The 26347-nt window shown below is 62.8% G+C and overlaps 1 protein-coding gene across 15 annotated transcripts; it reads right to left on the minus strand.

Moving 5' to 3' along the window:
- Positions 1–1365: 1365 nt before the first annotated feature.
- FBRSL1 (fibrosin like 1) lies at positions 1366–25793 on the minus strand. 15 transcript variants are annotated; one of them, XM_056115527.1, is made up of 19 exons: positions 25527–25793; positions 20504–20701; positions 15020–15106; positions 14691–14726; positions 12194–12223; positions 8552–8597; positions 7266–7575; positions 6989–7194; positions 6760–6828; positions 6392–6606; positions 6042–6092; positions 5763–5849; positions 5402–5470; positions 5287–5316; positions 4540–4611; positions 3947–4067; positions 2971–3057; positions 2522–2855; positions 1366–2206 (listed from the first exon to the last, which is right to left on the minus strand). In XM_056115527.1, the coding sequence occupies exons 1-19, from the start codon at positions 25791–25793 to the stop codon at positions 1711–1713; spliced, it is 2811 nt and encodes a 936-aa protein (XP_055971502.1). In that variant the 3' UTR covers positions 1366–1710. The 15 variants fall into 15 exon arrangements, with proteins under 15 accessions (XP_055971502.1, XP_055971501.1, XP_055971495.1 ...); XM_056115526.1 differs by having other exon boundaries at positions 2522–2690; positions 2796–2855; positions 6392–6828; XM_056115520.1 differs by having other exon boundaries at positions 6392–6828; positions 6989–7191.
- Positions 25794–26347: the final 554 nt, after the last annotated feature.

The following is a 26347-nucleotide window of genomic DNA, read 5'->3' on the forward strand; positions in this document are numbered from 1 at the left end:
GATGTCTCACTGGGTGCAGGCTCACTGCATGGGTGCAAGGGTTTGGAATTGGGCTTCCTTTGAAGCATCCAGCAGCTGCCCTCAGCAGCGCCTGTGGAAAGGAGGCCTCTCAGCACTCAGATCTCCACGTGCATCTTGCTGCATCAGAAAAGCCCTCCTTAGCAATGAGGTCTCTTACCAGCCCTAGCCTGGGACACCGGAGGACTGGTGTGGAGGGACCCCCACTGCCTCACAACTCAGTGTTCCGTGTTTAGTCCCTCACAGGGCTCCAATTTCTTGCTCCCTCCACCCCTACCCACCCATGGGTCCCTAAACTGGGGGTGTTGCACAGCCTGCAGCCACCAAAGGCAGAGCAGGTGACAAGGTGCTCCCAGCAGACACACAGAGTGTGAGACTCAGAGCTGAGGCGGGGCACACACACAGGCCCCTCAGCCACCACCAAGTTCTGGGTGAGGCATCTCTTTCCAAATGTGCATGGCAGATTAGGACGTGTCCCCCCAGAATGGGGGCGACACCCAGGGGCAAACAAGTGGGCAAGTCCAGTGAAGAGAGGTGCGGTTCCTGGATTGAGGGGGCGTGGGGGGTGGAAATGGCTCTGCCCCGAAGCACCTGTTTTACGTGTGAGGCCTTGCCGGGGCCGTGGGGGCAGCAGGAACAGCCCTGAGCTGGGGACCCAAGTGGGACAGTCAGTGCTGTGTAAGCCCTTCTGTAGCCATCACACTGGCACCTGTGTTGCACATCCCTGTGTATCAACTCTGACCCAGGCTGCCCTGCCCTCACTGAGGGAGAGCACAGACCCAGAAGGTAACTGAGCCCACAGTGAGAACGGCCAGTGTAGTATCACGCCGTCACACCCCTCACACTGACACTCCACTTTGTGGAGGGTGCTGGCAGTGAAGCTTACGGAACACATGCTCTGGGCTGCAAGCGGCCAAGGGTACCAGAAGCTTCTTCAAGACACCCAACCCAGCAGGTGGGGACAGTCTCCACATGAAGACTTTTTTTTTTGCTTTTTGGGTCACACCCGGCGATGCACAGTAGTTACTCCTGGCTCTGCACTCAAGAGTTACCCCAGTGGTGCTCGGGACCGTATGGGATGTTGGGAATTCAACCCAGGTTGGCCGCGCGTAAGGCAAACGCCCTCCCTGCTGTGCTTTTGCTCCAACCCCTCCACACGAAGACTTCTGACACAGTTTAGACTTTTGGTGAGGAGGCTGAGACAGGATCCAGGAGAAAGCAGGTAGTGCTAGAAAAGTCTTTCATAAAGCCTCCTTGGGGAGGAATCTATGCCCCTCTCGTTTCGATCAACAGCCTGTTTAATGCTTCTCAAACCAGGTAATTCTGTACAATAGAATAAGGCGAAACCCAGGTTCCTTAATGTTATTATTTTAATATATATCTGTAACTTCGGTTCCAAGTACCGAGGGAGGCCAGAGCCCGGCCTGAGGGGCATCACAGTGCGTTGGACAAAACGACCGCATTTTCCCCATAAATAAGACAAGGAAACCCTGGGGCTCTAAGGTGGGGTCTGAGGCCGTAAAACTGCAAATCCGAACTAAAAAAGCAAAACTCTCCTTTTCATCTCTTTCAAACGTCTAAAGAGCATAAAATTAAGAAAAATACAAATCTATTAGAAACGCCTCTCACTGGAGGGCAAAGCTGTACAAACTCGCATGGGGGCAGCTCGGGCAGGGCCACGGGTGTCGGGCACTACCGCGCCTCCACCTCGGGCGGGTTGCGGGACGGCGAGTAGTCGCGGGCCTCGCTGGGGGCTGCCAGCGACGTAGTCCGGGGGTGCCCGGTGGGAGTGGGGGGCACGGGCGGCACACGCGCGGCCAGGAGCGCAGTGGGCAGCAGGCCGGGGCCGGGGGGCAGCACCGCTTCCCGCCGCGCTCGGGGCTCGGGGCTGTGGCGCTCAGGGGGCCGCTGGGGCAGCTCCAGGAGGGGGGCGTCGCGGGGCGGTTCCCAGACGAAGGGGGGCACGGGGCCCGGGCTGGGGTATGGGGCCCCGTCGTCTTCGCGACGCTCTTCTTTGACCTTCACAGCGCCCCGCGGCCGCTCCGGGGGTCCCATGGGCCTGGGGGGTGAAGGCGGGCGCGCGGCCTCCCGAGCTGGGGAGCGGCTCTCCTTGATGCGGGGCGGAGGCGGCAGTGGCACGGGGCCAGCCGGGGAGGCCCGGCTCAGCAGGCGCTTGTCCAGGAGCTCCCTGCATCGGGGAGACACGCTCAGCACGGCACCAGGTTGGAGCCTGGGGCCAGGGGCCCAGGCCACTCCACCGAGAGTCCCTGCTTTGCCAGCGTCCCGGGTTGGCCCTGGGTGCAGCTTCCAGTTGGCCGTTCCCTCCGCACCCTCAGAAAAGCAGGGTTGGAGGAGGGCAGAGGGCACGCCTTGGCTCACAGACCCTTCCCAGCCCTGCCCAGCAGCCTCTAGCCTTTGTCCTGCCCCCACCCTCCATCCCTGACCCCACTCACGCCCACAATCCTGTCCCTCCCGCCCCTAAGGCAGCCCCTGGAGCACTTACCGTCCCCAGCCCTTGTCAGGCTCTCGGCCATGGTCCGTTAGGGCTGACACTCGCTCCAAGTCTGAGGGTCTGGGCCAGGGGGGCGGTGCCCGGTGCAGCCGGCTCCAGGCCTCAGCTGCACTGTGCAGACCGGGCAGCGCTGAACCCTCCTTGGGGACAAAGATGCCACCTGCGCCAGGGAGGGCGGGAAGCAGGTGGGTATCCACCACACCCACCAGCTGGGAGCTGCTGCGTGGACCCCCAAGGGGTGAAGAGAGGGGGCGGGGACACTCACTCAGCGAGGGACTGCGAAGGCTCCCCAGGCCCCCGAAGGTGCTAGATCTGCTGAAGGCATCTGTGAGAGGCAGGTGCACAACTCAGGGCTGCAGGTGGTCTCAGGACCCCTGCACCTAAGGGTGCCCCCTCCCTCTGACCACCCCTTGCAGAGTGCCTCACTTTAGGGCACCTACCTGGCAAGTGGCCCATGGGCAGAAAAGTGCTGGGGTGGGCGGCAGGTCCGAAAGGAGCAACGGAGTGGGCAGCACCTGTGAAGGAGGCTGAGGGGTGCACCGGGGTCTGGGGCCTCCGGGACCCAGCCCACCCACACCAGAAACCGTGAGGGCACTCATGGGGTCTTCCTCATGGTTCCCACCGCACTCGAGGGCTGGACCCCGACCCCCGCCCCAGTCCTCTCTAGGGAGTGCAACCTCACGCCTCATCCTTTTGGCTGGCAGTTGCAGTCCCACCGAATCTGCCCACATAGCCCATCCCAGTGTCCTGCTAGTATGACCCAGCCACGGACATGTCCCGCCCACATGGCCCAGTCAGCGTGTCACCCTCATGACCCAGCCACGGTGTCCCACCCACGTGGTCCAGTCAGTGTGTCACCCATATGGCCCAGTCACTGTGCCCCATCTTCCTGAGGAGAACTGCATCCCTCTCATCAGGCTCCAAAGGTCCACTTGGGGGAACAGGGGTCCACAGTCTGGGGGTGAGGTGCCCTGGCCTGGGCTCCAAGTGTCCCCAGGAGGAGTCCCCTCTCTGATGTGACTCAGTTTGGGAGAGCTCCAGTTAAGCCTGGGACTGCTCAGGAGTGAGACCCTGAGATGCTCCTGGACATCTTCAACAAAGATGGGAGTGAACAACAGGTCTGGAGGATTCTTTTTCTCCAGAAGGGAAGAGTGCCTAGCAGTGACCCAATGGGGGAACAGGAGCAATAAGAAGGTAAATGAGGACAAGGAAACAGGGAGGGGTAGGCGGAGGGACAGGAGAATGAACGGGCGGGGGGAAGGTGCATGGGCATGGAGAGATAAGGGGGGTGAGAGGGCCAGGGGGAGACAAGGGGACAATACTGGCAGGAGAACAGGACACGGTGCCCATGTACACAGGCTCCCGCTCCCCAGGGGAAAGGCCCTTGAGGCCTGGACCCCGCGGCCCCAAGCCCACCTGAGCTGGAGAAGAGGGGTCGAGTCAGGCCCTGCGGGCTTGGGAAGTGGGGGCCGGCGAGCGCACCAGGGGCAGGCGGTCGGCTGAGCGTGTCCAGCTGGTGGGGGTCCAGCTGCATCTGCTGAGAGGGACAGCGGCTGCCTGCAGGGACCCCCAGCCTCCGAGTGCTGCTGGGGTCGTCGGCAGGCATGCGCTCAGTTCAGAAGGCGGGGCGGGGTGTGCTGTGCCCTTACAGCTGGTCCCACCTCGGGGCCAAGGGCGGGCCGGGAAGCAGACCCACCCTGAGCCCGCCCGGCGATGTGGGTCCACAGACTGAGTGCTAGAACCACTCACTCCCCTCCCTGTGGGGGGTCCAGCCCCACTCACACAGCTGCTCGCCCACCCTTCCAGGCACGATTCAGGGCCTTGGGTGGAGGTGCGTTTGCTGGCGTGCCTTAGGACTGGGGTCCCCTGTGCCGGCAAGGCCATCTCACACGTCACTCAACCTACAGCCCCAGGTTCCTGGGCAGGATGCCACCCCAGCCTGGCAATCCCGGACTGGGTTTCTGCTCACTGTCTCTCACATCTGCCGGGAGCTGGCAGCCCTCACTCACCTTCATCTTCTGCTGATGGTGGTAGATCTGCCATGCCGTCTGCACGTGCACCGCGCACCAACGCCCCGGCCTCTGTGGGGATGCACACACAGCCTCAGCAGCGCCTGAGTCCCGTCACGGCACCCCATGGCCTCCCAGCACCCAGAAGTCCTTCCACACCATTTCTTGGAAGACCCACCAGAATGACTTCTTTCTCCACAAGAGACACAGGTATTAACACAGATCCTCACACAAACATGCTTACACACAGAGAGACCCTCACACACAGACCCTTGTGCACAGAGACCCTCACAACACACAGAGACCCTCACACATACAGACCCTCACACACAGATCCTCATACATACACATACTCTCACACACATAGACCCTCATGTACACACAGAGACCCTCACACACGCACATAGACCTTCATTTACAGAGACCCTCACACATACAGAACCTCACGCACACACACAAAAACCTTCACACACACAGATCATCACATACATATACACTCATGTATACACACAAAGACCTTCACACACACACACACACACAGACTGTCACATACACACATTTACCCTCACAGATTCTCTTACACACACAGACCCCCCCCCCGCAGACCCTCACATACGCATATACCCTCACACACAGTCTCTCTCACACACACATACAGAGATCCTCATACACAGAGAGACCCTCAGACATACACACACACACACACACACACACACACACACACACACACCCATCCCACAAACTCACCTTGATGGCTGTCCGGTACCCGTCAGAAACCTGTCGTTGACAGAAGGAATGTTTAGGCCCTGGCCCTATGGGGGACTTGCCTGGACACCCCTCCCCCGCGAGTACCCACACCTACCCCAGGGGCTTTCTGCAGGAGGGCGTGGACAGTGCTGGCCCGGCCTGCTACCTCCAGTGGATTTGCGGTCTGAGGGGAGAGAGGGAATGAGAACTTGGGGAGTCTGGGCCCCCTTCACGGAACTACACTCTCAACCCAGGAGTGTCTGTAAAGGCAAGCAGAGGGGCCTCAGGGCCATCCTACAGTATGGATGGTCTGGGCGGTCAAGAGGGAGCAGCCCCGAGGGAGGGGGGTGGACGGAGCATGCTGGGGTCACCCTAGAGCAGAGACAGGCTCTGCCTGTACTTCCCAGTTCAGGCAGAGCCCCTCTCGGCCTGCCTCCCCACAAGGCTGAGCATGCCCGGGGGCAGTCGGTCGGTACCTTGGGCTGAAAAGCGCCCTGCAGGGACCCAAAGGGGCCAGGGTGTGGGAGCAGGGTGGGCAGTCCCGGGATGGCAGGAGAGAAGAACTGCAAGAGAAGGAGGGCGGCCCAGGGGCAGGCTGGGTGCTGGGACACCCTGGGGCGTGGTCATGCACCTGGCTGGAGGCCTGGGAGCCACCCCCCACCCCCACACCCCCCGCCGCTGCCCCCAGCCCAGCCCACCCACATCAGTGCACACAGGGCAAGGCAGGGCTGCAGTGGACACCCAGGGATACTCACGTTGGAATGTCGGAAGTAGGGGCTGTCCAGCTTGGGTGCATATTTGTCAAACTACAACAGGAGGCACAGGGTGAGGCTCCCCATATTCCAACGCACTCTGCGGCCCGGCTCCCACCCACCAGGGGCCAGACTGGCTTTCTTGCTCCCAGGGTGACCAGCTGGGCCAGCTGTTTCCTACAGCTCCCCGCCCCACCTCCCACAGCCCCCCCGGGAGGCAGCAGTTGCGCGGGGGTGTGGGCTGGACACTGGGAGGGGAGGCCTAAGCTCAGAGGGAAGAGGGGAGGGCAGGCAGTGGCCGGGGGAGCTGTGGGCCTGGGTGCGTGCGGGTGAGCAACTGTGAGTCTACGCACCGGCGGGGGTGCCAGGGGTGGAGCGAGCGGCGTCGGGGGCAGCCCGGCGGGGAAGGGGGCGAATGTGTGTTGGTGCTGGTGTGTGTGCTGGTGTGTGTGTTGGTGCTGGTGGAACTCCGCCCGCAGCAGAGCCCCAGGGCCCAGGGGAGCGCCGGGCGGCTCCGCGCTCTGGACCAGAAACCGTGCGTTCAGCTCTTGCCTGAGCAGCTCGTGATCTAGGAGAGAAAAGAGAGAGAGACGGAGAGGCGCGTCGGCCGCGGGCTCGGGTGGGGCGAGGCGGGTAGTCACCTGGCACTCCCGGGGTCGGTGGCCGCTGGCTAGGTGCGGGCCCAGGGGAGGAGGGAGCAGAGGAGCCTGTGCCCAAGTACCAATCAGAATCCCCGCATGAGGCTGGCAATACATGATTGGCGGGCTGAGTGAGAGCAGCAGGCTGGCATCTGAGGAAGAGAGAAGAGTGAGCCCCGCCGGCGCCCGCAGTGCCCCCTGGGTGCTCTGGGGCTCGCTGGCACATCTGCCCCAACATGCCCTTCCCACCGGAGAGGAAGCCCCTGGTGGCGGGGGAGTAGAACCCAGCCCGTACCCGCAGCCCTGACCTACCAGCGGGGGGTCCGGGGAGAACCAGGCCGTTGGTGGGCAGCGGTGGAGGCAGAGGCAGAGCCGGGGGGGCAGCAAACATGGCCGCAGGGTGCTGGTGCTGGGCTTGTGAGCACAGCGCCAGGTGTGAGGTAGAGAGGTGGGCCCCTGGCCCATGAGGCGGCAGGGACAGGTGCTTCGTGAGCCCGAGGCTGAGCCCACTGCTCCTGCTGTAAGGACGGAGGATCAGTGTGCGCAGGGGACCCACACCTCTGCACCCCCACCCCCGGGCCCCACCTACCTGAGGCCGTGCAGGCCGTTGTGTGCGGCCTGGCTGTGGCTGTGTCCGTGGCCCTGGCAGGCACCCAGGGAGAGAGGCACAAGCGCCGGGGGTGGGGCCCGGGGCTGTGGGGGTGCAGGTGGCAGCTGTGGGGTGAGGCGGGGCGGGGCAGGGGCTTCCTTCTTGACAGGTGGGCTAGCCGGGGCGCCCTGCATGGGGCCAGCGGGTGCAGGGCTGTGTGCGGAGGGCAGGAAGGGCGGCTCGGAGCTCAGCTCACGGCTACGCTCCAGGCCCAGCGCCTTGGCCTCAAACTTCTCCTCCTGCGAGTGGTCTGCGGCGAGGGAGAGGGGACAGGTGAGGTGGTTGCCCCATTGGCTCTTGAGCTGTCTCCACCTCTGAGGTGCAGGTGGCCAGGCCAGCCCCCACGCTCCAAGAGGGTCTCCCCCTCCCCCAGGCTATTGCAGCCAATCAAGCTCTTGGGAAGGGGGGGTCCCTATCAAATCCCCCAGGAACAAAAACCTGGCTGCTGGGTGGCACCAAGATCAAGCGTGAAGCTGACAATCCCATCCCCATCTGCCGAGGCGGGCTGCCCAGGACATGGGCTCCTTTCTCCCTGCTCACTAGTGCCTGGTTCCCATCATTAAGTGCATCATCACGGCGGCCATTGCCACCAACACTCCCAGAACCTTCTAGACTCCCAGACTCCCAGGAGTCTTTACACAGTCCCCAGCACTGGGTGAGGAGTCAGGGTCCCCCTGGCTCGCTGCTCCTCCTCAGGCCAGCAGACGTGGGTGGGACCCTGCACACTGTTCTGCATGTCCCCAGAATTCACTGGGTCCCCAAGTTCTGGTCCCCTGGGGATGAAGTAGACAGAATCACAGTGACAGTTACCAGCACCTGTGAGCTGTCTCTGCTGCAGTGACTGTTCTGCCCTTGGCTCAGGGACAGTCCCAGGAACCAGGTAGCACAGGCAGGGCAGGGCCTTGGAGGGGAAGGGACGGGCCTTGGACTTTTTCACCGCCGGCTCCAGTGTGCGGCCCCTCCAGTGTGGCCACCACAAGCCAAGGGCCGTTCTCTGCACTGGCTCGGCAGACGTGGGCTCACCTGAGCAGCAGGCCCCCGGAAGCACTGGGATGGAACTCACTTCCCCACCTCCCAGAGCCAGGCCTTGACTGCCCAAGTCAGCCCTCAGGGAGCCTCCTGGCAACGTCGACCTGACCACAGGCCCCAGGGACAAGACTGCTAGCATTTGCTGGAGGGTAGGAACCCCCTTTGGGAAACCCAGCTCCAGTCCGGGGCCCACTTACCTTTGCCAGCTACTGGGCCGAAGAGCTTCCCAGAACCCACAGATGCCTGCAGGAGAAAGATGGCTCAGAGACTGGGGGTCAACCTTGGGGGTCAAGCCCACGCTGCCCCCCACCACATTGGCCCACAGATCACTCTATTAAGGATGGAGCTGAGGGGTTCACAGACCGGGCTTGGGTGCGGCAGGTTCGAAGGTGCCAGCTTCCGGCACTGAGGTTATGTCCCTGAGGAAGGAGCACTTCACAGGGAGCTTATCCCGAGGCAGGTCTCCTCTCTCCGGGGAGACGCTGTAAGGCCGTGCCAAGCACCGGGCCACTACCAGTCGGGGCACTACCCATAGCCAGCACTCCGAGGAACCAGCTGACCAGTGCCTCAACACAGGCCTTCCCTGATTCAGTGTGACTCAAAGTCCCGCTTCTGGAGGGAGGCCTTTCACCCAAGCAGGAAAGGGCAGGTTCAGAGGATGTGGAAGGATGAACCTCTGCCCAGTGGGGCTGGGCAATCCCTGGGACAGCATGGGGCACTTCAAAGGGCTGCGACCCTGAAATTCCACTTGTGGGTGCGCAGACCAAGAGCCAAAGCAGGTGTGATGAAGTCTGCCTTACCCCCTAGGGAAGTCCTGGGAGGGGCGGGGGCACGCCCCACTTCTAGACCCTGGTCCTACTAGGTCCCTGTGCCTGAGGGCTTTGAGGACCAAGTGCAAGTGTGTTCCTGGTCGGGGGCTGGCCCTTGGGGTTCTGGGGTGAGCCTGGGGCCTGCCTCAGTCTTTCCAAAGCAGCCCCAACAATGCTTGCAACAAGCAGAGGTTCTGCAGGGAACAAGAGCGACTCCTGGCTCTAGGCCTGACCCAGGTATGGCACCGCTTGGCCCAGGCTGGCACTCCGCTCAGACAAAGAACTCCACCCTGGGCAGGTGAATGCAGACAAAGGGGGAGTCTGCCTGCCTCCTGGTGTCCTGCCCCATCCCCCGACTACCACGTGTGCCAGGACTGAAACCACCCCCGGACCTGGTGGGCAGCATGGCGCCTGGACCCAGCCCAGAGCTCTGCACTCACCCAGCCTCCAGGCGCTCTGCGGAGGTCCCACTACTTCGCAGCCCCACCCAGTGGCTCCCTCTGTCCTAGCCAGCCCCCCCCCCCCCCCCCGAGCCTGGGCCAGGGGCTCTTGGCAGGCCCGACTAACCCAGCCCCGGGGCGCAGATCTGCGTCCATCCAAGGGCCCTTGCTCCCCGCTCAGTGGAGAGGAAAGTGAAGCGGACACAGGTGCTGCGTGGGCCGGCCCAGACAGCAAAGCCCACCTGCCTCGTGCTCCAGGTGATTGGAGATTGGCCAGTGGCCTCAGGAGTGCACATTGGACGTCCTGACAGCCACCACCCACTGAGAACCTGCCAGAAAGGGCAGCAGGTGGTGTGCCCAGGCCAGCTCCTGGGGCCTTGAGCCTCACAGGTTCCTGCCACGGACCCAGTAAGGCAGCTGCAGAGGGGGCCTGGGCCTAGAGGCGGGCAGGGTCCACAGACCACCCAGCTCCTCAGCTCACTGTGAAGCCACACTTGGCCTCAGGGAGCCGTGGGAAGGGAGGAACCTAAGGGCTGGCTCATGGCTGCAGGAAATGACCCCTGGGCACTCAGTCTGACCCAGCATGGTGACAGGAGTAGGGGGGAGTCCCTCTGGGCCCCCCAAGAGACTGCAGCTGCGCTACAGTTGGGGGTGCCTCTCCTGAGCCCCCAGGGCAAGCCCAGCAGGGCCCCATGAGTGGGTCCCAGCCATAATGCCTGGTGGGTCTTGGTTCCTACACACCCAGGCCAGGGGGATGCTCACTACATTCATCACCAGGGTCCATCAGGTCGGGAAGAAAATGCCCGAAAAACCTGTGCCAAGTGTGCATAGGTCTCCCATGGCAGGTCACTGGGACTGTCCTGGCCTGAGGGCCACCTACACTACAGGGGGAGCTCGGTCCCCAGAAGCAGTCGAGGGCCACACCCCAGCAGGTCAGAAGCTCCCGCCAAAACCGCCTTCTGGCCTGTCTGGACATCCTGCCTCTGTGGACATTCACCAAGGGGCATCTTGGCACTGAGCCGGCTGGTAGCTGTCCATGACGTAACAGCCCCAGCACCCTTCACCCCTCCGCATCCCCTCCAGGACCTGAACGGGCCTGGCTATCAGTTTCCTGGTCCTGCACACAGCACTCCAGTTGCCAGCCCCAACCTCAGTGGGCAAAACACCCTGCAGTGCTGGAGGCCGCTCACTCCTCCTATTTCTGTGCTGGTCACTTGGCTGTTGTCGTGTGGCCAGGGAGGGGTTGTGTGTTTCCTGGGTCGAGGCGGTCTCAACTGTGTCGCGTTTTGCTTTTTTTTTTTTTTCCTTCTGAGAGGTATCACACAGGGCAATACTCAAGGCTCACTTCTGCCTCTGCACTCAGGAATTACTCCTGGTGATGCTCGGGGGATCATATGGGATGCCGGGGATGAAACCCAGGTCAACTGTGTGTAAGGCAAATGCCCTACCCACTCCAGGCACCAGGCAGCCTTGGTGGGTCATGACAACCTGTTTGTCCTGCTCTTTCTTTACATGATCACAGAGGGGTACTTTTGTGAACTCCATTTCAGATGAGAAAACCAAGGTGCTGAGAGAACCCAAGTCAGGCATGAGGCCTGGGGGAATGTGCAGGTGGGGCAGGTGGTCAGGGCAGTGGAGAAAGGGGAGGAGGGGAGAAACAGGGGAGGAAGAGGAGCAAGAAAGATGCAGGGGAAGGAGCAGGGGGAGGAAGAGGGGTAGGGGAGGAGCAGGAGGAAGAGGAGGGACAGGGAAAAGCAGGGGGAGGAGGGGCGGGGGAGTGCGGAGGAGCAGGGGTGAGAGGCTGTGCAGGCCCATCTCAGGCCCCCACTGGGGGGTGAGTAACTCAGAAGGGGTCTGGCCACAGACAGCAGCACCCTCCCCAGTCCCATGGGTCCCAGTACCCTATGAGGACAGGGCATAGGGGACGGCTGTGGCCAAGGCAGAGGTGGGGTGGGGGCATGGCCAGCATGGGACAGCTGGGCTTAGTGCATTTGCTCCAGTGTGCACACACTCCTCACAGCCCACGTCAGCGCTGCACCAGCAGGGGTGGGTGGGCCTGTCTGTGTCCATGCATATGTCCCCAGTAAGCTTGTCATGAACTGCTGTCCCGCAGGGCGGCTCCCCCAAATAAGGGGGCCATCCCCACCACCGGGGCAGACAGCAGCAGATTGAGGCAGCCCTGCGGCCGAGGATGGGGGCCTTTGAGGTGCCCGAGCACAGGCCTCTGCAGTCCCAGTGGCGAGGTGGCTGTGTGATCCCCGGGCACCCCCCTCTAAGGCCATCAGAGGGTTTCCAGGACTCCTGCTTCCCACCCAGTGCCCCAACCACAGCTGTGCTCCTCAGCACTGCTCATCACACAGCAGGGGACAGTGGCTGGGGCCCAGGCACAAGCCCACGTGGAGGGGAAGGCCTGTAGCACCTGTACGGGCCTGTTACCAACTCCTTCCCAGGAGCGGTCCTGCCACGCTGAGACCACATGCAGTGGGCGGTGGGCAGGGATCACAGCGGGTGTTGCTGCTCCAACACGGCCCAGCCCAGCCTGCAAATGTGTGGTGGCTCTGGGCACCCAGCCCCGGTGTCCAGCGCTTACCTTGTCATCCCCGTCACTCTCGCTGTCACACTGTGGGGAGAGAGAAGGGAGTCAGTACCCACAACCCCCCGGGAGCCAGGGGACCCAGAGCAAGCTTTGCAGACTCCAGTCCAGTCCCCTCGGGCCCCTCCTGCCGAGGCCTCTGCTCACAGGTCAGGGGAGGAGTGGTAAGATTGGGGGACACAAGCACCAAGTCCCACTGAGAGGCCTGGGGGCCACGTGCAGTGGGGCCAGCCCTGCCCACAGGCACCTGCTTGTCCCCAGAGGCACCCGAGTGAGGAGAGAGAAGATGACTGCCAGGGTAGAGGAAACAAAGCCAATCTGGGGGGTGAGGCGCTTCCCTAGAAACGGTGAGCTAGACACCACAACAGCGCCCCCGAAGAACACAGGGGGCCTCTCTCCCACAGCCACTGGGCCACACACCCCCTCAGATGGTCAAGCCTGCGACGTGGCCCCACAGAAAGGGCCACGCCTGGTCACTACTAGGAGGCTTCATCAACACAGTGCTGCAGTGGGTGGCCCCCCCACCCCAGCCTCAGGCCTGACCTGGCCTCTCCCCCGCAGCTCTGGCCAGCACCTCCAGAAGCTCAGCGTTTTGGGTGTAGAGCGGGGTACGGTGCCCCAGGGCCCCCTCATCAGCCAACACAGCCGCAGTCAGGGAGCTTCAGCTGTTAGTTCCACAGACAGCTGGGCATGGGGCTGGCCAGGAAACACTTGTCACCTGTTCTGTGCAGTCCTAGAGGAGTTCCTGACCTCTGTGCCTCAGTTTGTCTGTCTGGGGCCACACTCAACGGTGCTCACGGCTCACTTCTGGCTCCGAACTCATAGATCATTCCTGGCTGGCTCAGGGGACCATAGGAGTGTCAGAGATCAAACCTGGGTTGGCCACATGCAAGGCAAGTGGCGGCCTACTCATTGTACTCTCTCTCTGGCTCCAAGTGCCTCAGTTTACTCCTCTGTGAAAAGGAAACAGGCCAACTACAGGTTTGTTGCAAGGTTCCAAGTGAGTACACGCAAAGCTCTAGGTTTGTATTCACATCAGGCACAGCACAGTAGCTACTGCTCCCAGCACCACCAACCTTCACCAACACCATCACTGTCTCTACCACTTTCATTACCATCTCCACCACCTTCACCATCGCCTTCACTACCAGGGTCTCCACCACCATCTCCACCACCTTCATCACCACCATCTCCACCACCTTCACCATCACTGTCTCTACCACCTTCATCATCACCGTCTCCCCCACCTTCACCTCTTCCAATACTGTCTCCTCCAGAGCCACCTTCTCCATGATCATCTACTCTACTGCTGGCACTGTGTCCATAGCCACCACTCCACAGCTATGAGTGACACCTTGGTGACCTGCTCTCATGACCCTTCCTGTTCCCTTGCAACGTCAGGGTTCTGGGGGACAGTACATGTGGCCAACTACACGAGAGTGAAGTCCACATGCCTGGGGTCTACATGTCTCCTCCAGGAAGGGGACCCCTTTTCTGTGCAGGCTCCACGCGGGCAGGGGCTAGGGAGTGGGTGAGCACCAGCAGCAGTACAGAAAATGCTTCTAGCACCGCACCTGCACCACACCAATGTCAGCCATGGACGCTGGGGAGGGCCAGAGGCATGAGGTCAAGGCTCAGCAATGAGACCATTAGTGTGACCCCCACCCCCACGCCACAAACAGGCTGTTGGGAGAGAGAGGACAGTGTCACTCCCAGGGCATCACTGAGGCCCAACTGCAGACCAGCTGCAACAGCACGCAGCAGCAGACAACACTCAGAAACACTGGCTGCCCAACATGGCCTCAGACAGATGTGCCCGGGTACACGTGGGCACACCACACATGTGTCAGTACCTGCTCCGACACAGCCTCAGACAGACGTGCCTGGGCACACGCGGGCACATCCACCACACGCATCGGCACCTTCTGCCCAACACTGCCTCCCTCACAACCACAGAGGGACCCGGATAGCTGTCCTGAAGCCTCTCACCTGCCTACAAGCCCTGTGGATGGCAGAAAGCCACCTCTGTGCTTCCCAGGCATGCCAACAGCACTCAGTCCCACGTACTGCCACCAGGGTGGCTGAGGGTCCCAAGGAAACACGCGAGGCAGTTGGGGCAGAGGCCAGGAGAGACTGAACACCACAGGACATGCTGAGAAGTCCAATCCAGGGGCACCTCAGCAAGCCATCCACCCACCGCCAGCAGCCTGACTGTGAGGATCAAAACAGACACAGGGGTCCTGCCAAGACCACAACACACACCAGAGGCAGCGTGGGGGGGGGGGCAGAGAGTGGGGGGCTGTGAGCGGAGCCTCAGGGGTGCTGCGGGGGAGGCACCGAGACCTTGGGCCTAGCTGTGGGAAACTACTGAGTCCAGATGGCCGAATGCGAGGGGAGGGGGGGACAGGGCCCCCCTCCCAGGAGCACGTGAGGTCACAGGTCATGGCTGCAGCCCTGGGGACCCCCTGATGGGCTCCGGGGCAAGAACACTTACGGAGTAGCCTCTGCCTGAGACCGCCTGCACGGAGCTCTGCGGAGGAGGACGACAGTCAGGAGTGGGCCTCAGAGCGCACGGTCATACGTGCCCTCCCGCATGCCCGTGGCCTCAAAAAGAGTCCCCACCGTCAGCAGCCTGGAGGGTCCGCGGGAGCCTCCCTCCAATGGGCCCCAGGTCCCAGAGAGAAGGAAGCATGGGGCTCCCCAACTCCAGTTCCAGCAAGCAAGGGTTGAGGTAACACAGGCACGGCCCAGAGGGGAGTCGGGGGCCCACTGCACCATGCTCATGCCTGCAGCCCCGCCCGGCAGACACACTCGGGTACTCACATCACTGAGCCGGTCCCGGGAGCTGCTCCTCCGGGACGCGTCCTCGTCACTGTGGGGGTCACCCCCTCTGCACACAGGCACCTTTATCTGGGGACAGGGAGGACAGCTCAGCACACAGAAAGGTGTGGGCACTGGAGGCGGGGCACCGCGAGCCTGGCGAGACCCCAGAGTTGGGATGATGTCTCAGATCTGTTAGTGAGATGCATGCCATGATGCTCTGGAACATTCCTGCACCCCTGGGGTCTGCACTGGGCCCTCCTACTGCCTCAAGCTACAGAGCTACCCCAGTACCCCCGGGGGGCACAAGGCCACCCAGAAGGCATGGCCATGGGCATAGCAGGCCAATATGCCTAGATGGGCAGCCAGGAGGGGCAGGGAGCTGGGCCCTTGGGCCACCCCACTGCCCTCGCTGTCTGACCCATCAGGACATGCAGCAGCTACTGCTCAGCATGTGAGTCCCTGGTGGGGAGCAGGTGGAGAGCACAGGATCTGTGTCACAGTACAAATGACAAGGGACAGGGGGACTTTCCTGGGACCCTTCACTCAGCAGCTATCGGAGGGGGACCCTGGGTCGCAGCTGACAGGAGTCAGGGTGGGGACTGTGGCTGCACAAGAAACCCCCCCGTGAAGGCCCCACTCTAGCTCTGAGCACTGTAGGGATGGGCACTCCATGCCCTGCCAGCCCTTTCCCTGGCTGGGTGCAGCCATCAGTACAGCAGACAGGCTGCCCAAAGGAGCCTGAGGCTAGAGGTCAGCCCCCACCCACCCAGCCGACCTGAGAAGGAGCCTGTAGGGACCCCCTGGGGCACTGCTCCACAGTCCGGTACCCCACACTCCAACAAGCAAGCACCCTGAGCGCCCCACCCTTCCCCCCACAGACAACCAGCACAGCTGGGCACAGGAGCCCTCCACCCCAACAGCCCTCCCATGCCCCCCACTCCTCCCCTGTGCTGCATACTTCCTAGGTCCCCACATGCCCTCCACTCCTCCCCTCTGTGCCTCTTCCTTCTGTACCCCGACACCACCAGGTCACTCCACTACCCCCCATTCCTCCCCCTGTGTCCTCTACTCCTCTCCTTTCTGCCCCCCACACCCTTAGGTCCGCCTACACCCCCACTCCTCCCCTCTGTGCCCCCCACGACCCTCTGTACAGCTCCCAGACAGACAGGTGGACACACACACATGCCTGCAGCATCACCTGCTTAGCCCACCGCGGTCAACCTGGGCTCCCCCTCGAGCAAGTCATGGACGGTGCGCCTAGGCATGCGAGGGCTGCAGAGGCAGAACTCACACCTCTCAAGCTGCAGCTCTTGCGGGTCCAAACCTGCAGAGGGGGCTCATCTGGCCCACACTCCCGCCAGCAGAGGGACCCTGAGATGGGGGTGCTGTGGGTGGGCTGAGCCAAGAGCAAGCACCAGCCCCCTCTGGCCCTTTCCCTGAACGTAGAGGTGAGTTCACCCATAGGAGCCCTTATGGGGATGAGCTCTCACTCAGAACTGGACACCCACAGCTCTGCCCAGACCCCATGGTTCCCACCCTGCTTAACAGGCCACGCAATTCTGAAGAGTACCCTATGCTCACCCCCAGTTCTGGTGAGACCCCTCGCCTGGCTGAGTGCTCCCTGCAGTGCTCAGTGAGCCTGTGTGGGCACCTCAGGACCAAGGCGATGCCATTCCACAGTGCAGGGTGGGGCTGGCCGGGCCTGTGGACACATGCCGGCCCTCTCCACTGACACCCATGTCTGGGCTCTCCTCCATGTCCATACCCCCTCCAAATCCCACAAGATACCCAGAGACTGGGCAAAAGGCAGCACCAAGCGCTGGCCAGCCTGGGAGCCAGCAGGTGGGAGGTGGTAAGGGGCACAGAATGAGGAGTGCCCTCCACCTAGAAGCACTGCCTCCCTAGAAACCTCTGAAGGCTATGGGGGCTGAGGGGAGGAGGGGCCCCGCAGAGTCTGTTTCCATGGGGTCAGCCCAGAAGCCCGATCTGTCCAAAGGACCACAAGTAGCAGGGTGGATGGGACCCAGGGCAGAAGTCTGCCAGAGGCTGCATGGACCCTTCAGGAAGGACCGCCTCGACACTTGAAGTAGGCAGACATCCACATAGGATGGGGTTAGGATGTTACCATGTCGCTGGAAGGAACCCTCCAGAATCATCTTAGCAAGGGAAGGGTTGGGGTGGGGGAGGCTAGGCCTCTCATCGGGACAGAACCAATCACAGCAGCTCTCTGCTCCCTCCTGGTACAGGCTCTGCGGGAGAGCTCCACCTCAGGGCACAAGTTTCAAATGGCCATTTCTGCACATTCTAGTGGGGGCTCCTGGCACACCAGGGCCTAGGGCTGCCATGTTCCTTCTCCCAACTTCCCAGTTACATCAAGCCTGTCTTTTGCCCCCTTCTGGCCTGTGGCCCTGGGCACTGCGCTCAGTGCTGCTCACAGGGGCAGAAGGGCTGGGTAGGGCCTGTTACCAGAGTCAAAATGGGCGACACCAAGGGCAGTGGCCCCTCAGCCTCCCCACTCTGCTCGCTGGACCCTGAGCCACAAGGTGGACAACACCGACTCCAGAGAGCCCCGGGAACCACTGGGAACTCCCAGCAGCTTCCCTTGTCTGGACAGGAGGCAGTCGGCGGATACACTCGGGAACTCTGCACAGAGCTCCCAGCCCTCAGTGAGGTGCCGCGAGAGTCGGTTGGCCAGGTGGAGGACTTATGAACACCCAGAGACACAGAGGACTCCCCCCAACAGGGCCCTGTGAGCACAGCGAGTGGGGCTGGCAGTTTAGGGGGTAAAGCTGCCCCTCTCCAGCTCCGCCTCAGCTCCCAGCCTGGCCAGCAAACATGCCAACACCTCAGGGTACCTACACCCTCATACTGACAAGGGGACAGTGGGGAGACACATAAGGGGTGTCCTCAGAGAAAAGTACACAGCAGAGTGCAGACTCGAAGGTCTACAGAGAAGCGGGGGGAGGGGGACGACACACATATTGAGATCCTCAGACAAGGGGACAGCCGGGTCACCGACTTGGAGGTCCTCAAAGGCACCTGGGCAGCACCACCAACACCCTGCAGGAAGGAGCCCAGAGTACAGGTGGGTGGACGTCAGAGCCACCCCCTCCCCAGGCACAGCTCTGTGTGGGGGCTGCAGCAGAGCTGTAGGTCCAGCTTCCTGCCCCACACGCCAAGTCACCCGCACTGCTGCTGGCTCACGACACAACGGCACCTTTTATTTCCTGACGGCGGACATGCCCCTGCTTCCTCCCAGGAGTGACTCAGAGCCCCCCCCCACACACATTGGGCAGTCTGGAGGTCAGAGCTGAGTCCTGTCTAGTGTTCAGGACGGGGCCCCAAATGGGGGTGCGGGGCGCAGAGCAAGCCCAGGGGCGAAGTCTGTTCCCGCAGGATAGCTGCCCCTTCTTGTCACCAGTGTCTTCGACTTGGCCACCGACGCCGAGCGCCTCTGCTGGACGGGAGGTGCCTCACACCAACCCCCCCATGTCCAAGGCCGAGTTCCAGCAAAGGATGCTCGGGGGGAGGGCAGGTCCCTGGCTCTCACACACGCATACGTCCACACTCCAGGGTGCACGCAGAGATGCCGGTCCAAGAACGCAGGGCACTGTAGCCAGCTCCCTCCTCATCCCCAACATGGTAGGCCCGGCCTGCTGCAGGCCGCTGGGCTCCAGCCGCCAACGGCCGGGCCTCTCTGGCCTCTTCGGCTGCCCACAGACAGCCCTGGCTCCTCCTGATGCAGCCTGGCTGGGGCATCAGGCACCGGGGCTCACAGACGGCGCCTGGCGGGCCAGCGCAGGGGTGCAGGAGCGAGTCCGTCGTGACCGCAGGGGTCGGCAGGGGTGGCCCAGGACCAGGTCCAGCAGGGACCTTCGTGGCTGGCTGGGGGGCTCCAGGAGAGGCCGGCGGAGGAGGGCTGGCCGTCCCAGGAGCGAGGGGCGTTTGGGGGTGGGGAGTAATGGCCGAGGCTTACAGGCTGGGCCCAGAAGGGGCTGCAGGGGCGGTTCTGGACCCAGGAGGGGCCTTTTCTGCTGATGCGGCTGTGCAGGACCTAACAGCGAAGGTTTGGGGGGACTAGGCTGATCCGAGGTTTCCCCTAACTTCTGCGGCTCGCTGGGGCCCAGCAGCGACTGCCGGGGTCGGTCAGGATGGCCCAGGAGGGACCTCCGTGGCTGGCGTGGGGCTAGGAGTGCCTGTCGGGGACAGCGGCACAGGCCTGAGGGGGCAGAGGGGGGTCGTCGGCGCGGACGAAGAGTGAGAAGAGACTGTGGGGGTTGGCACCGTGGACAGTGGGCTGGCAGTGATCGCAGAGGCCGGCGACGCTGTCCTAAGGTTGACCTGAGGGGCTGGCCACGGAGACGTGGGGCGACCCACGATGGCATGGACCAGTTACGATGCCAGAGAGCTAGCAGGGACCGACAGAAGTAACACGAGGCCAGGAGCGACCGCAGGGGCTGGCAACAGGGCCACGGGGCCACAAATGACCGCAGGCGCCGACTGTGGGGCCTGGGGCCCAGAAGCCCACGTGACCAGCAGGGACGAGTCAGAAAAGACCGCTGGGGTGGAGAGTGCTGACTAGGGGCTGGAAGTGGTCGCTGAGGCCAGCAGGGCTGACCTGGGCCCAGTAGTGACCGCCGGGGCCGGTAGGGCTGTCTCCGACCCAACAGTGCCCGCTTTGGCCAGCTGCGCTGACCAGAGGGAGGCCGCTGGGGTGGGCAGGGCTGCCCAGAGTCCGGGGAAGCCCGACGGGGCTGGCAGCGCTGGCACGGGGCTGGGAGTGACCCCGGGGGCTGGCTGGGCTGGAGCTGCTGCTGGAGCTGGGCCGGGCCGTTCTGGTGCCAGGGGGTGGCTGGGAGCGGCCCCCCTTCTGGGGAGCGCACCTGCATGGAAGAAAGAGCACGTGTCCACCTGGGCATGTGTGCCCATGCCCCCCCAGCCCGGACCCGGGTCACATGCGGCCTCACCGGCGGCGATGCCCCAGGGATGAGAGCGGTAAGACACAGAGAAGAACCCTCGGAGAAGGCGCAAACGGTAACTAAGTGCCCCCCAGAGGGAAGTGCTGAGAGCTGAGCCGACACCAAGACAGAACTGTGCTGGGCACCGCCCCCTCCGCTCCCCAGGGCCCTCTGTGCACTCCTCGCACCCAGACACCAAGGCGAGCCCCCGAGTCTCACGGATGCGCGCCTAGCCCCCCACTTCAGACACACTGGACAGCCACAGTCGGCGGAGCCTGGCAGACGCAATGGGGAAACGGGGCCGGCCTAGCAGCAGACGCACCCCCGTTCCAGGGCTCCCGTGGACCCTGCCTCTGGCAGGCAGTGGTCCTACCTCAGGAACCTGTGTGCCCCACGCCCCACGCCCGACAGCGATGGACACGCTGCCGGGAAGGCAGAAGCTAGCGGTGGTGTCCAGGTGCTGGTGGGGCCCCCAGGCACGGGAGGGGGACACAGAGCCCCACATCAGGGGCAGCCTGGTGCTCACCTGCTTGGCGGGCTGCAGAGGGGTCTTCCTGCCCCGGTCGCTGGCGGGCTCTAGGTCCTGTGCAGGGCTGCCCGCGTCCAGGGGCTGCCCGTTCTCACTGGGCTCTGCGGGCGGGCAGCTCTCTGCCTCACGGGGCCTCTTGGCCAGGCGGCGTTCCCACTTCTCCTTCCGCTCGTGTGGCTTCAGGGCCATGTCCTTCTGTGGGGGGGGGGGGGGGGTGGAGGGGGAGGAGAAAGCCAGTGAGCCCCAGGGAGAGCCGCACCTGCCACATGGGCAATAGGACCACTTTCGGCAGGAAGTGAGGTTGGCCAGACTGCCAAGCGGCCTCCAAGAAGCCCAGCTCGTCCAGGCAAGTCAGAGCTCCCGAGCCACAGCACCACACCGTCTCCGACCACTCCCCTCAAGGGGCAGGGGCAGCCACACCACAGGCAACTTCAGCCTGAACTCTCATGCCCTGTGGGATGCCACCTGCTGGCAAGCCCCTCAGAGAAGTTGGCAGCACTTGTGAGGACGGGGAGGGGCAGATATCATCCACCAGTTCTGTTAGGCTAAACATCCGAGACGGGAGAACAGTAAGACCCCCAATTTGCTAAAAGCATTGTCTAAGAAGAGAGAAAGAAGACTGAGAGTAATGCTGATGTGTCTGCCTCAGCAGGGAGACATTCCCAGAGGAAGCACACCCAGAGAAGCCTCACACTACCCAAGTGCTCTCAGATGATGACTTCACATCCCATGGGAAGTGCTCCTCAGGACATCCTCACTCACAGAAGTGCTCCCCAAGACACCATATCCACAGGAAATGCTCCCCGAAACACTCACAAACACAGGAAGTGCTCTTCATTAATACCCTTACGCTCAGAGAAAGTGCTGCTCATGACTCCATACATCCACGGGAAGTGCTTGAGAAGACACCCATTCCCACAGGAAAAACATCCAGGTGACACCCTCGCACCCCACAGAAAGTGCTTCCTGACGACTGGAGGGACTGGCCACTGAGCCAGGGGCGACTGTGGTTGCCTCTCCTAGAGCTGGTCTCTGTTCTCTGATGGTTGCCTGACTGGGGCCAAAGAAGCCTAGGCCCACCTGGACAGGTGACAGGTAGGACCCTGTCCCAACCCACGGTGGTTTCCTGAGTAGGCAGTTGAGACAGGGGTGTACCTGCATGCCAGCTTGGATCTTCAGCATCAGCAGCCAAACTCAGGACATCCCCTCCAGCACACAGACCTTACCAGACTTTTCCAAAATGAGGGAAGAAAAAAAAAAAAGAAAGGAGCCCATAGAAAGGTCAGAGCTGGGAACAAATGGCCAAGTGTCAGTCAACTGAGGCAGGAAAGACAGTACAGCAGAGAGGGCACTAGCTTTGCAGGAGGTCAATCTGGATTCTATCCCTGCACTGCATATGACCCTCTTAGAGCCCTGCCAAGAGTGTCTCTGAGCATTCCCGGGTGTGGCCCAAAGACAAAAAGTTCAGGCAGCCCCAAAGAGACAGCAGAGTGGGTAATGTGCTTACACTGCACATGCCAGACCCAGTTCAGTTCCCAGCACCACAAAAGGTCCCCCAAGCACTGCCAGAAGTGACCCAAGCACAGAGCCAGGAGGAATCTCCCAGCACTCCTGGGTGTAACCCCAAAACAAACAGTAAGAAGTACAGGCCAACTGTGGGCTTCTCTAGGCTGCACAAGGGTCAGCCGTGGCAGAAGCTACCCACCTCAGTCAACATCCCACCCACCCAATCAGCAGTCCAAGGACTCTTCAGGATTGAGGCCAGCTCTGTGCTGCATCTCAAGACAGGGTCTGGAGAGACAGTACATTGGATAAGGCGTTTGCCTTGCACGTGGCCAACAGGATTTCAATCCCCAGAATCCCGTATGGACCCCACAAGTGCAGAGCCAGGAGTCAGTCCTGAGCATTACCAGGTATGGCCAGCCCTCCCCCCAAAAAAACAAAGCACACATGAGCACCCTGCCCCTTTCGATGTCCCCAAAGCATATTCGTGGAGACTCAGTGGGTGCAGACAAGAGGTCACACAGCCACACTGACCTCCCACAGGCCCAGGCTGTGACAGGACTCTGGTCCAGGGCGCCACCTGGAACCTAACCCAGGTCAGGTCTCCCATGAGACTCTGCTCCCAGATGCCAGGTCCCCACCGGTCTCCTGCTTTCCCCTCTCAACAGCAGGGCACAGAAACATCCCCACTGTCCTCGAGGTATCTGGCCCTATCCTGGCACTGAGCATGGCTTCCTCCACTTTGCCACTGGAGAAACGCTGTGGACAAGCATGGCGGAAACCCCACAGTCATCATGGTGTTGAATTTTTGGTCACCGCGCGTTCAAAGGCCTTCTACCATGGTCGTTTTTTGTGACTCCCACATTGCTACACATCTCTATGTGCAGTTTTAAGGAGACATGAGGGATCAGGGCCCCAGAGAAGATGCAGGAAGAGTCACCATGGGAATGCAGGATCTGGGCCACAGCACCATGACCACCAGCAGACTCCTGGGAAGGCCAGGGAGGGGGGGTACAGGGAGGTTCAGAAGCTGTGGCTCCTGCTCTACTCCAGGAGGCTCAGTGGCCAGGGCAAGGGTACACCCACTCACTAAACGGGGCCACCCTCACCCCAGAACACCCCAGACCCCCAGCACACCATCTGACCATCTATCTGTGCCCTACCACACAAGGCCACACACACAACACTTGCTCAAGCACATGAACATAAGCTCATACACCACATACATGCAGGGCACAGGCTGGCACACTCACACACATGCTCACACACAAGCCTAGCAGACATTCACACGTGTCCACGCAAGCATACAAGCACAATGCTTGCTCACACACCCTGACAGACAAACGCATGTCTGCTCACACCGGCACTCTGCCCCTAGCCAAACGAACATGCACTCACACCGCCAAGAGGGGCAAACGGACACGTGGGCTGAGGGAGATGCAAGGTCCTGCACTGAGCCCTTAAGGGGAACAGTGCTAGTGGGGTGTGCGTGCAGCAGGACAAGGGGGTCATCCAATTAGGGTACTCCCACCACCACATTGCCTGCACCTCAGGAGCACTGAGGGACAGGTGGGAAGATGGCAGGGCAGTCTCAGGAGTACTTGGGGACAGGCAAGAGGACAGAAGGACATGATCTCAAGTGAACTCAGGTATAGAGGAGGACACGGTCTCAGAGCATTCAGGGAAGGACGGAGGACACGGTGTCAGGAGCACTCAGGGACGGACGGGAGAACACTGTGTTCAGGAGCACTCGGGGACGGATGGGAGGACACGGTATCAGGAGCACTCAGGGATGGACAGGAGGACACAGTGTCAGGAGCACTCAGGGGCGGAAAAGAGGACACAGTGTCAGGAGCTCTTGGGGACAGAAGTGAGGATAGTTAGGAGCTGTCATACTCAGGGATGAACGGGAGGTCACATTCTCAGAAACACTTGGGGATGGATACGAGGATGGTTTCAGGAGCACTCAGGAGTGACAGGAGGACATGGTCTCAGGAAATAGGCTCAGGCAACAGCACATGTCCCAGACTCAGCGCCCAGAGGGGATCCTGGCAAGTGCACAAACACACTACCACTTGGTGACAGAGGACCATCCCACCTCAGTGGGCAGAGGGAGGGCACAGGTGCAAACCAACAGACCCTCTCATCCTTGGGGCAGATGGGAGTCACAAGGCAGGCAGTGGTTGAGACCAAGAGTCCGCTTACCCGAAGAGTGTAATTGGACAGCAGTCCTATGAGGACAGTACTGAGGGCAAATGTCTGAGCACACGCAGGTAGGAGATAATCAGAAACTAGAAGCTGAGCAGTGACAGACCCACAAGGCAAGAGGAATCAGGACTGAAGCAGGCTGAGGATTCTGGTGGACGGGGGTGGGAAGCTGTCTCCTAGCCTGGCCAGGAGGTCTGATGCAACTGCCCCCTGCATCCCACCAGGCTGTAGCAAGACTGGTCAGGACCAAGTGGACAGCTGGGGACAAGAGGCCAGACTAAAAACGGGGAGGGGCCAGAGCAACAGCACAGTGGGGAGGGCGTTTGCCATGTATGTGGCTAACCGGGGTTCAATCCCCGGAATCCCTACTGGTCCCGAGCACTGTCGGCAGTAATTCCTGAGTACAGAGCCAGGAGTAACACTTGAGCATCGCTGGATTTGACCCAAAAACAAAACAAATGAATAAAAAAAAAAGGGGGGGCAAGGCCCTGAGCACACTAGAGCAAGGGGATGCTACTAGGGCCGGACACATGCACTCTGCAGGCCCACTACCTGCACCTGGGTTGGGAGGCCCCAGGGGTCAAGGTGCCAAGCGGCAGACGCAGCGCCTGCAGCTTCACCGCGAGGGCTGACGGCGGTGGGGCAGACCCTGGTGCAGGATGCACTGGGGGTGGCACCGACGGAGGCGTGCACGGAGAGAGGAGCTAACACCTCTCAGGACTTCCCATACACCTGAGTTCTGAATGGGGGGAAGAAGTTGTGCAATTTGCAAAGCAAGTCAGGAGAGTCTGGCGGGTCAGGGGCCCTCCAGTGGGCCAGCCCGGCTCTGCACTCGGGCGCATCTGCAGAACGCCCTGGCACCCACGGCCCAGGCAACCTTTCCAGCAGCAAGAGCAAGAGGACAGCTGGTGCCAAGGGCCGAGAGGAGCCAGAGGGACGGTCACAGGCCCTGCCCTGCCTGCCCGTGCGTGGCCACCAGGCTCCGGCCATCCCACCGGGTCCCTGCGGAAGGACACCAGGTGCAGGGAGGCGGACACACCCAGTACAGGCCAGTGCCTGCCCCTCCTGACCCCGTGACCGCCACATCGCCAGGCGCAGGGGGGCGCAGAGCAGCAGGGGCCGACGCCGCCAGGTGTCCGCCGCCGAGGGGGCGGCGCACGGAGGCGTGGGCCCCCGGCTCGGGCGCGCGCTGCACGCGGCGGAGGCGCGGCCGGCCGCGTCGCGCCGTCGGGGGCGGCAGGAAGCGCCGCGCGTCCGGCGAGAGCGCGGGCGCCCGCGGGCCGTGCGGGGGCGCGGCCGGCGCACCCACCTGCAGGGCCTCCAGCGTGCTGAAGCTGGCGATGGCGAAGCCGTCGATGACCTCCTCCTCCGGGGAGCCCGAGTCGCGGCGGCGGCGGCGCGCCGCGCGGGGCGTGGGGGGCGCCCGCGGCAGCCCCGCGTTCTCCTTGCCGGGCCCCGGCTCGGGCTCGTCGCCCGACGACGCGCCGCGGGCGCCCGGCTCGCGCGCGGCCTCCCGGCGCCGGCCGCGGTCCCGCGGCGCGCGCGAGCGGCGGCCCTGCCGGCCCTTGGCCTCCATGGCCGCTGACCTTGCGGCCGCGCCGTCGGGCCCTGCAGGCCGGCTCAGGCGGCGCGCGGCCGGGGCGGCGGGCGGCGGGCCGGGCCGGGCATGCCGCGGGCTCGGGGAGCGCGGCGCGGCCGGGGCGGGCGGCCGGCAGGCGGGCGGGCGGGCGGGCTCAGCGGCCCGCGACCCCGGGGGCGCGCCCCATCGGGCGGCGGGGCCGGACGACGCGGGCGACGGCGACGGCGGGCGGGCGAGCGGGCGAGCTCGTGAGGAGGCTCGTGAGGCGGCGGCCGCGGCGCCCGGAGCGGATAACAACTGACGTACTTCCGCCCGGCCGCCCGCGCCGGAGGAAGTGGGCGCCGAGGCCGGGCCCCGCCCCGGCCCCGCCCCGGCCCCGCCCTGCCCCTTGCGCACCGGGCGCTGCCACGCCCCGGCCCCGCCCCTGCCGTGCCCCCGATCTCGGGCGGCCCCGGCCCCGCCTCCAGTGGGCGGGCCTCGAGGCCCCGCCCCGCGCTCCGGGCGGGCGTCTCTCCACGTGCGGGGTGTGGCGCGGCGGGAGCGCGACCCTG

Source organism: Sorex fumeus, unplaced genomic scaffold (assembly GCF_029834395.1).
Source record: "Sorex fumeus unplaced genomic scaffold, SorFum_2.1 ptg000029l, whole genome shotgun sequence".
Lineage (NCBI taxonomy): Eukaryota > Metazoa > Chordata > Mammalia > Eulipotyphla > Soricidae > Sorex > Sorex fumeus.